At 56.4% G+C, this 10,000-nt stretch overlaps 2 protein-coding genes across 5 annotated transcripts in view; both read left to right on the top strand.

Annotated features, from left to right (window-relative positions):
- The window catches only part of dgkd (diacylglycerol kinase delta), a 16,231-nt gene extending 10,278 nt beyond the window's left edge, over window positions 1–5,953 (top strand). For all 3 annotated transcript variants that reach the window (XM_086164304.1, XM_086164305.1, XM_086164306.1), the window contains 13 exons: window positions 553–663; window positions 843–939; window positions 1,454–1,561; window positions 1,821–1,934; window positions 2,016–2,150; window positions 2,223–2,404; window positions 2,487–2,598; window positions 2,700–2,792; window positions 2,885–3,004; window positions 3,252–3,369; window positions 3,529–3,659; window positions 3,802–3,895; window positions 3,986–5,953. In XM_086164304.1, coding sequence (XP_086020430.1) covers window positions 553–663; window positions 843–939; window positions 1,454–1,561; window positions 1,821–1,934; window positions 2,016–2,150; window positions 2,223–2,404; window positions 2,487–2,598; window positions 2,700–2,792; window positions 2,885–3,004; window positions 3,252–3,369; window positions 3,529–3,659; window positions 3,802–3,891 — 1,411 coding nt within the window. In that variant the 3' untranslated portion in view covers window positions 3,892–3,895; window positions 3,986–5,953. The remainder of the gene's footprint in view (window positions 1–552; window positions 664–842; window positions 940–1,453; window positions 1,562–1,820; window positions 1,935–2,015; window positions 2,151–2,222; window positions 2,405–2,486; window positions 2,599–2,699; window positions 2,793–2,884; window positions 3,005–3,251; window positions 3,370–3,528; window positions 3,660–3,801; window positions 3,896–3,985) is intronic.
- Window positions 5,954–6,022: 69 nt separating this feature from the next.
- Window positions 6,023–10,000, top strand: part of LOC147223979 (coagulation factor X) — a 29,103-nt gene continuing 25,125 nt past the window's right edge. The window contains exons 1-9 of one of the 2 annotated variants that reach the window (XM_086164307.1): window positions 6,023–6,142; window positions 6,478–6,873; window positions 7,194–7,218; window positions 7,377–7,490; window positions 7,557–7,691; window positions 7,886–8,322; window positions 8,395–8,509; window positions 8,908–9,104; window positions 9,176–9,301. In XM_086164307.1, the coding sequence (XP_086020433.1) occupies window positions 6,598–6,873; window positions 7,194–7,218; window positions 7,377–7,490; window positions 7,557–7,691; window positions 7,886–8,322; window positions 8,395–8,509; window positions 8,908–9,104; window positions 9,176–9,301 (1,425 nt within the window). In that variant the 5' untranslated portion in view covers window positions 6,023–6,142; window positions 6,478–6,597. The other variant, XM_086164308.1, reaches the window with a different exon arrangement.

Below are 10,000 nucleotides of genomic sequence, written 5' to 3' on the forward strand. Positions count from 1 at the left end.
AATCACCAGCCGGCTGTCAACACATCCTATGGGGATCAAAGTGTCTGGAAGACTTTGTCTTTCAACACCTGCCCACAGGGAGCACGTGTACTCTAGGTGCACGTGTACTGCAGGTGCACGTGTACTGCAGGTGCACGTGTACTCTACTTCTCCCCTGGTCTTCACCCTCCAGGGTGTCCACGGTGAACCCACCTTCTCCATCTCACCCTGTTCTCTGGATCCTCTTCTCTCACACCAACTACCTTCATATCTTCTCTCACACGTCCACCCATCTTCTCCTTGTTCTTCTCCTTGTTCTTCTCCTTGTTCTAACCCCAGCCCAGCATCTGTCTATCAATATCTTCCCTCTCCCTCCTCTGTCCATGACCCGACCATCTCTGCCTGGAAGAAGTATCTGGATTCTAGGAGCATATTTTAAATAAATTACTTTAGCTGCTGATTAATCAAAGTGTTGAGTAATAAAAAGCATGATAATGACAAAGGTATGTTTGTATGTGTGTGTGTGTATGTGTGTGTGTGTGTGTGTGTGTATGTGTGTGTGTGTGTGTCCAGGGACTGTTACACAGAGAAGTGTGTCATGAACAACTACTTTGGAATCGGTCTGGACGCCAAGATCTCCCTGGACTTCAACAACAAGAGAGACGAGCATCCAGAGAAGTGCAGGTATGGAGAGCAGGAGGAGGTGGAAGAGAAGAGTGTGTGTGTGTGTGTGTGTGTGTGTGTGTGTGTGTGTGTGTGTGTGTGTGTGTGTGTGTGTGTGTGTGTGTGTGTGTGTGTGTGTGTGTGTGTGTGTGTGTGTGTGTGTGTAACTGTTTGTTTGTTTGTGTGTGTGTTTGTGTCAGGAGTCGCACAAAGAACATGATGTGGTACGGAGTCCTGGGAACCAAGGAGTTGCTACACAGAACCTACAAGAACCTGGAACAGAGGGTTCTACTTGAGGTGTGTCTGCTGCTTGGAACATACACACACACACACACACACACACACACACACACCACCGACCTTTGCCCCAGACTACCCCCGCCGACATGATGCTATTAGCTGTTAGCAGTCAAGCCTCTTGGAGTTCCTTCAGGTTCAACTCAGTATGATTCAGAACCTCTGGTGCCGGTCAGAACCTTCATGATGGTCTCAGGCTTGACCTTTGAACCTCTGCAGCGTCCGTGCTAGCTGCTAGCTGCTAGAAGATAGCAGCTAGCGGCTAGCAGTTAGCAGCAGCGCGGGGATAGTGCGGCTGTCAGCGTGAAGAGGTGTCACTCTGTCACAGAATCTGGACTCCGACTGGCTCGACGTTGTGGGATTGTGAGCAGATTGTCTCCTTGAAGATGTTTCTCCCCATCGCTCTCATAAGAAAGACACCCGTCCACCTGCCGGGACTTCACCCAGATGTCGTGTGTGTGTGTGTGTGTGTGTGTGTGTGTGTGTGTGTGTGTGTGTGTGTGTGTGTGTGCAGTGTGACGGGCGGCCCATCCCCCTCCCCAGCCTTCAAGGCATCGCTGTCCTGAACATCCCCAGCTACGCAGGAGGGACCAACTTCTGGGGAGGAACCAAGGAGGACGATGTGAGTGACTGACGATCAGACCAAACAGTGCAGTGTGTGTGTGTGTGTGTGTGTGTGTGTGTGTGTGTGTGTGTGTGTGTGTGTGTGTGTGTGTGTGTGTGTGTGTGTGTGTGTGTGTGTGTGTTAAGCTGGCCATAGCCCTGTCCAGTTAGCGATAGATGCTGCGTCTCTGCCAACCAGTGATGGACTTACAGGTTCAGATGGTGGTCAGGTGTCGCCCTCACCTGAAGTGTCACCATGTTGTCCTCCTGTCCCTCAGACCTTCACCGCGCCGTCTTTCGACGATAAGATCCTGGAGGTGGTGGCCGTCTTCGGCAGTATGCAGATGGCCGTGTCCAGAGTCATCAACCTGCAGCACCACCGCATAGCACAGGTCTGTCCGTCCATCCGTCCAAACACCCACCCAACTCTTGGTCCGTCCCTCCGTGCTTCTCACCCGTCTCCTCCGTCTCAGTGTCGGACGGTGAAGATCACCATCCTCGGAGACGAGGGCGTCCCGGTGCAGGTAGACGGGGAGGCCTGGATCCAGCCTCCGGGCTACATCAAGATCATCCACAAGAACCGGACCCAGACCCTGACCCGGGACCGGGTGAGCGCCGCGGCCCGCGGGGAGGCCGGGGTTTGGGAGGAGCCCCGGTCTGATGTCCCCCCTGTGTTCCAGGCCTTTGAGAGTACCCTGAAGTCCTGGGAGGACAAGCAGAGGTGCGAGTTCCCCCGGACCCAGACCCCCCAGACCCCCCAGACCCCCCAGACCCCGCTGACCTCCCAGCCCGAGATCGTCTCCGAGGACGAGGCGTCCCTGGTCCGAGAGCTGGGCCAAGCGGCCGGAGGCCTCATCCACAGGTGAGCTCCTCGGGACCGGGAACAGGTCCGGGACCCGGGGGTGTGCGGTTCCGGACCTGACTCCGCCCCGTGTGTTCACCAGGATCCGGGAGGTGGCCCAGACCCAGCCCAGCATGGAGCAGGAGCTGGCCCACGCTGTCAACGCCAGCTCCAAGGCCATGGACGTGGTCTACGCCGAGTCCAAGAGCTCTGGGGTACGGACATCTCCACCCGGCTCCTTCCACCCCCATGGCCCATCCTCACTATGTGTGTGTGTGTGTGTGTGTGTGTGTGTGTGTGTGTGTGTCCTCTCCAGGCCCTCAGCTGCAACGTGGTCGTCCACATGGTCGGGAATGTCAAGGCTCTTCTCAGTGAGACGGAGCTCCTCTTGGCGGGGAAGATGTCCATGGTAACATCTCACTCTGATCCTGTTCCTGGTCCTGCTGCCCCTGGTGCTGACTGTGTGTGTGTGTGTGTGTGTGTGTGTGTGTGTGTCCAAAGCTGCTGGACCCCCCCCAGCAGGACCAGTTGAACGCAGCGCTGGGTTCAGTGGCTCAGCAGCTTCGTCGTCTGGCTGACCTTCCCTGGCTGAGCTCTGTTATCGACCCCTCAGACCACGAGGTACTACGGCTACTGCAAATACCACCACATACCTCCAGTACAACTACTACCACCTGCTAGCAGTACACACACTACTCTGTGTACCACCAGTACTGTTGGTGCAGCTCAATACCGCCATCTAGTGGCCAACACATGAAGTGCAGGGAGATATTGTCTTGACTCTGTGTGTGTGTGTGTGTGTGTGTGTGTGTGTGTGTGTGTGTGTGTGTGTGTGTGCGTGCGTGCGTGCGTGCGTGCGTGCGTGCAGGGTGCCCTGACAGACTTCTCCAAGCGTAGCAGAAGTGCAAAGTTCCGTCTGGTGCCGAAGTTCAAGAAGGAGAAGAACCTGAAGAACAGGGAGACGTGCTCCACCCTGTCCCTGCCAGGTGAGGCTCCCAGCTTGGCCACTAGGGGGCGCCGCTCTCCGCTCAGAGCAATGTCTGGAGAATCATCTGAGCCCAGTGGTGGAAATGCTCTCAGAACGCCGCGGGGTCACTTCTGGTGGGTCACTTCCTGTGGGTCTGACGGACTTTCTGTGGTCTTAGTTCACCAGTGGGGGACGGAGGAGGTGGGGGCGTGGCTGGACTTCCTGTGTCTCTCTGAGTACAAGGACATCTTCGTCGGACACGACGTCCGCGGGGCCGAGCTGGTCCACCTGGAGAGGAGGGACCTCAAGGTACCCGGGGCCGGCGGCTATATGCTAAGCTAGCGCTCACGTGGGACAGGGGCCGCGTGCGTGGGGGGGGCAGGAGGTGTCTTCTGTTTCCTGTCAGAGTCTTGGGTGTGTGTGTGTTTGTTATAACCCCGTGTGTGTGTAGGACCTGGGGGTGACGAAGGTGGGCCACATGAAGAGGATCCTCCAGGGGATCAGGGAGCTGAGCCGCAGCAGCAGCGCCAGCGAGGCCTGACCAGGTGAGACTGTGCGTCCGCTAGTCGCCGTGGAAACGTAAAGTCGGTGGATGTTTGTCCACCAACCGAAACTGTCTCCTTCTGGTCTCCCAGCTGCCGACGCCTCCTTTCCTCCTACCTCTGCTGGACCTCTGACCTCTGACCTCTGAGACTCACTGTGATTGGTCACGTGAAGCGCCTGGAGAAAGAAAACGCCAAATCAAACCATCCACCTGTGCCTTGTCATCTCAGCCAATCGGCGTCCGGCGGTGCTGTGGGCGGAGCCGAATGAAACTTTCACGTCTACCCTCAGGAGCGGCTCCTCTGATTGGCTGTCAGTCTTGCGTATCCCGCTGCTCTCCCAGAAAGGCCCGCCCCCTGTGCCGCGTCTCACCTGATTGGAGGAGGAGGTCTCCGGTGCGGTGCCGGCCAATCGCAGCGCAGGCGCGTGCCTCCCTGGAACAGCAGCGGGGGGGTTGGGTGACATCATATCAATGGATCTTGGATCTGCTCCTCCCCCTGCTCACAGCCAATCAGATCCAGCCAGCCCCCCCCACGCCGCTGCTGCACCGGCTGTCTGATGATGTCATAGTGATGTCACACCGGATTCCTGTGTTTGTGTGTGTGTGTGTGTGTGTGTGTGTGTCCTGAAACCCTGTTGGACATTTGCATATGTGTTACCATGGAAACAGCCGGAGGAGGGGCTGTTGTCTTATATAAACAGTTTGTGTCCAACAGAAAGTGCCCCCCCCCCCCGAGGGACCAATGACTTGATGTTTGTGTGTGATGTCAAAATGACGTCATCACGGAGGGATGTGATGATGTCACCTAACGAGGGATGACGTTGCCCACATGAGTGCGGTTGCCATGGCGTCCATGGCGTCCTCCTCCGAGGGTCGGATCCCAACGGTGTTTACAGAAGCTTTCCATCTGAGGTCCACCTCGGCTCTCCTGACCCCGGTGGGGCAACCAAGCCTTAAACATCTCCAACCTGCAGACATTTCTTTGTCAAATCAGGACGACAGCCTGAGGCGGAGCCTGTGTGGGGGGTTGCCATGGAAACCTCACCGATACTTCAAGGGCCAGAGTGGACATTGAACGCATAATCATTAATGTTCCTCATTTGGAATCAGGAGGAAGTCCTGCAGGCTTTGTACAAGTACAGGCTGCGTTCTCAGCGAGGCCAGAACACACCCTAGCTCTCTGCTGATTCAGTCTCCGTGACGACGCCCTCCTCGTCTCAGCAGCTTCTCCTCCTGGTTTCGCTGCGGACGAACGTCAGGCTGTTGTTTCCCATCGGGACGGACCCGATGGCCGTATCCATCGGTCCAGCTGCTGAGTGAATTCTGAATATCCAGATGTTTTTGAACTGGAACCTCCGTCCTTCCGGACCTTCTGACCTTCTGTCAGCACTGGGACTCGTTTCTTTTTCTTCTCGTTCTTTTCTCCGCATCTCAAGGCTTCTCCTCGGATTCCTGGTTAGATCCTGAGACAGGGTCTCGTGCGCTGGAGCCCGCGGAGGCAGGAAGTGCCGGTGGCGCCGTGCTGCCATAGGGTCGCGTGATGCTAACGTTAGCCTTTTGTTTTGGCAGGACGCGCCCACGTCGGAGGCGGCGGGCGTCCCCGGTCCCCGAGCGCCTCGGGGCTTGGAGACGCTCGCCGCCGCCCGGGCTCCGCCCCCTATCCTGCTGTCACGCCGTCCGTGTGGACGCCCCCTGCCGGCCGACCCTGTAAATAGAGCCCACCTGTACAGAGAAGCCCTGGAGGACATGAAGTTCAGGGCAGAAACTACAACCTTCAAAATAAGAGCCTTTATTTTTTAGAAAGACAACTTATTTTTACAAAGATGGATTTTTAAGCTGACAATTAGGGCGCTAGAAGTGGGAGTGATGTCATCACGTTGCGCCGAGGTCTTTGACGTTTGGAAATGTTATTGAGGCCGACGGGAAGCTCCGTCCGGTGTCCGCTCGGGTCCCGCCGGGACGTCGGGCAGAACCTTCACCCGCCCACCTCACGCGTGTCGACAGAGGGTTCTTAACTTGTGGGAACAAAATAAAAAAAGTACATTGGTGTTCACTGAAATTTTCCCTTGTTTTCATTCAGAGGGCTTTCTTTTCAAAGAAAGCCCTGTGTTTGTGTGGAAACCCCTCGATCCAGCGCGTGACCAGTCCCGGACCTCCCAGAGTCAATATTGGGACTTTGGTTAAAAATCAATCGCCGTCCTCCGTCCAGCCGCAACACGACGCCCCGCGTCCTCAGACCAGACAGCAGGTAGGTCCCGGGTCCGGTCGGGGTTCGGGGGTCCCGGAGTCCTTGGGGGGGTGAGGGATCCACTCGGGCCTCCTGATCTTTGTGAGCGGACGCGTGTGGAGAAGAGCTCCGTCCACCGGAGACACAGAGCTGCTGCGGCTAGCCGGCTAATGCTAGCTGCTTCTTGGCTATGTTGTGCCAAATGCTAACATCCTGACTTTGAGGATGGTAATGTAGCTGTTTTCAGCACATTGTAAGCATGTTAGCGTGTTAGTGTGCAGTCGAAGCAGGAGGGAGACGCGACGCCCGGATCTCCCGAGGATCCGGTTCATCTCTGGTTTCTGGTTTCCTGACAGACGTCGACGGGGAGCAGAAGTTGTGCTCGGCGCTGCTCCGTGCGGACGCATCGGGGACACGGGTGAATTAACAGGAGAGAGCGGAGCTTTCGTTTTGGACGCTCTAGTTTCCTGTCAGACATGATTCCGTCCGCCGCCGTGACCTTGGCGCTCAGCGTGCTGCTGCTGTGTCCCGCCGAGGCTTCGGGCCAGACTCCTGCGGCCCACGGCGCGTCGCATTCGGTGTTCCTGCAGCGAGCTTCGGCCGGCCAGCTTTTGCGCTCCGCCCCCAGGCGGAGGAGAGCCAACTCGCACCTCCTGGAGGAGGCCATGGCCGGGGACCTGGAGAGGGAGTGCTACGAGGAGGTGTGCTCGCAGGAGGAGGTCCAGGAGATCTTCCACACCAGAGAGAGGACGGTGAGGACGCTTACCAACAGCAGGGGGCGCTACAGGCTCCCGCACGCACAACTCACACACATTTCAGTCACTACCGGATCATAATAGCCTTCAGAATAGTAATAAAAATGAGGATTAATAATAGTGGAATAATATAATTGAGGATAATAATAACGATAGTAATATAGCAATTACAGGAATGTTAATAATAATGATGTTGATGATAATTGTAATAGAAATAATCACAATAATGATATGACAATGCTGACGATGATCGCCGTGGTCGCCCTGTGCAGTCCTGGTGTCCACAGCAGTGCCTCTGTGTGCTTGTCCCTCCACAGCTGGAGTTCTGGTTCCGTTACATCGGTAAGTGGATCGTCTCGACTGAGATAAGACACGGAACATAGAAACACACCAACACACGCGCGAACGAAAGAACAGGGCCTGGGGGGGTCAGAGGTCGGGTGCGGCCGGACCCGGGCTTGCGGACCGACGACATGACGGCGTTGCGTTGTGTGTGTCAGACCTGAACCCGTGCACATCCAACCCCTGCGTGAACGGGGGCCGGTGCACGATGGAGCGGGGGGGCTTCGTCTGCCTCTGCCCCCCCCAGTACCACGGCAGCACCTGCGAGTCAGGTAACTATGACCGCGCCGCCGCCCTCGGCCCGCCGTAGCACGCCGCTAACCGCCGCTCCTGTGTAGATGTGCTGCAGTGTCGCTACAGGAACGGCGGCTGCGAGCAGTACTGCCAGGACCTGCCGCGAGGAGCCGGCGTGCAGTGCGGCTGCGCAGAAGGTTTCCAGCTGGACGCCGACGGACGCGGCTGCTCCAAGACAAGTAATGGATGCTGCGACTACTGCACACAGTACTACTGCATCCGTACCTGCACACAGTACTACTGCATCCGTACCTGCACACAGTACTACTGCTACTACTGCATTCAGTACTGCACACAGTGACTGCAGCTGTGATATGGCGGTATCTGTGGTGAGCACCGCTCCTCCTCTAACCAAACCCTTGTCTCCTCACAGCTGCGTTCCCCTGCGGACGCCGGCAGGTGATCACGTCCTTCCGCAGCCGCACCCTGCTGAGCCCCGATGATGTCACTGTCACCCTGGAGACGGGCGCCATGTCGGACGACAACAGCGAGGTGTTCGAAGCGGAGTCTCTGACAGCGAACGCATCCTGGACAGAGAGAGGGAACCTGACGGAAGGGGGCGGAGCTATGTCAGAGATGGGCGGGAACCTGACGGAAGGGGGCGGAGCTATGCCAGAGAGGGGCGGGAACCTGACGGAAGGGGGCGGAGCTATGTCAGAGAGGGGCGGGAACCTGACGGAAGGTGAGGAGACTGTGATGGACCAGGGCGGGAACGAGACGGAGTGGGCGCGGTCGTTCGAGACGAGGCCCAAAGTCATGGTCAGAATTGTGGGCGGCAACCTGGAGAAAGCGGGCGGGAGCCCCTGGCAGGTGAGGACGTTGGCGAAGGTGTGAACTTTGACCCCGGAGCGGGCGGAGCTTCGAGTCACATGATGCGTTCAGGTTCTGATCCACAGGTCGGACGGGCACGGCTTCTGCGGGGGAACCCTGGTGTCGGACCGCTGGGTCGTCTCCGCCGCTCACTGCTTCGAGTTCGAGCCCGACTACGTCACCATCGGTAACCGCGCTCCTCGCCGGCGCCCCCTGCTGGAGACGGCTGGAACCTGAGCAGATCGAGATCTTTAGCAATGAAAAAGGAAGGGAAAATAATCATCGGCCAACCATCAATCTATCAGATAAGCATTGAAACAAACAGCTGGTCTTCTGGGTGGAAGGGGGCGGGCCTTAAGCTGCTGGCCAATCAGAGGAGGGCAGGGCATAGCCTTAGGTAGCGCAGGGGCTGCAGGGGCGGGGCTTGTGTGAATGCTGGGGCTGCAGGGGCGGGGCTTGTCGGAGTCTAGATGGCTGCAAGGGGCGGAGCCTCAGGTAGTGCCGGGGCAGAGGGGGCGGGTCTTATTGTTGCGTTGGGCTGTGGGGGCGGGGCTTGTGGCTAACATGTGCGGTGCCCGCGGTCAGGTGACCTGGACCGGCTGCGTCCTGACGCCGGGGAGCAGCGAATCGAGGTGGAGCGTCTGGTGATCCACCCCCACTTCCACGCCTACACCTTCGACAGCGACATCGCCCTGCTGCTGCTGCGCCGGCCTGTGGACCGCGGGCCCACCGCCGCGCCCGCATGCCTGCCGGACGCACACCTGGCCCAGTACCTGCTGCAGGTGAGGCTCCGCCCCTCCTCGCCGACGCCTTCATCCCTCACCCTCTCACCTTCTCACCCGTTCCCCTGCAGAAGGACAGCGAGGGCGTGGTGACGGGCTGGGGCGCCACTCGCTTCCTAGGACGCTCGTCACGCTTCCTGCGCCGCGTGACGCTCCCGGTGGTTACTTACAGCGACTGCACCCGCACCACTGAGCAGGTGAACCCTTGTTACCATGGTGACGGCCTTTATCACTAGAGGACCCGACTGTGGGAGGGAAACAGGAAGTGTCCTGAAGCAAGACTGTCCAAAATAAGACTAAACACAAAAGATATTAATGTGGATGGATGGATTGATTGATGTATTGATTGATGGATGGATGGATGGATGGATGGATGGATGTAAAAATGAGTGGATAGAAAAAGAATGGATTAACAGATGGATGTTGTTATTGATGGATGAATAGTTGGATGGGTGTTTCGATTGATAAATTGATTGTTGGATAGATGGACGGATGGATGCAATTTTGAATTGATTGATGAATTTTTTGATTGGCTGATGTATGGATGGATTGATGGATGAATTGATTGATTGATTGATGGATGTATGGATGGATGTATGGATGGATGGATGAATTGATTGATTGATGGATGTATGGATGGATGGATGGATGTATGGATTGATGGATGAATTGATTGATTGATGGATGGATGGATGGATGGATGCAATTTTGAATTGATTGATGATTTTTTTGATTGGTTGATGGATGGTGGGATTGATGGATATGAAAATTTATGGATGATGGATCGATGCAATTTTGAATGGATTGAGCGAAGATTTGATTGATTGATTGATGGATTTAAGGATGTTTTGATTGATTGATTGATGGATGCAATTTTGAATTGATTGATGAATTTT

Source organism: Fistularia commersonii, chromosome 18 (genome assembly GCF_037954325.1).
Source record: "Fistularia commersonii isolate RoL2024-O1a breed Wild chromosome 18, RoL_Fcom_v1.0, whole genome shotgun sequence".
In the NCBI taxonomy this organism is placed as follows: domain Eukaryota; kingdom Metazoa; phylum Chordata; class Actinopteri; order Syngnathiformes; family Fistulariidae; genus Fistularia; species Fistularia commersonii.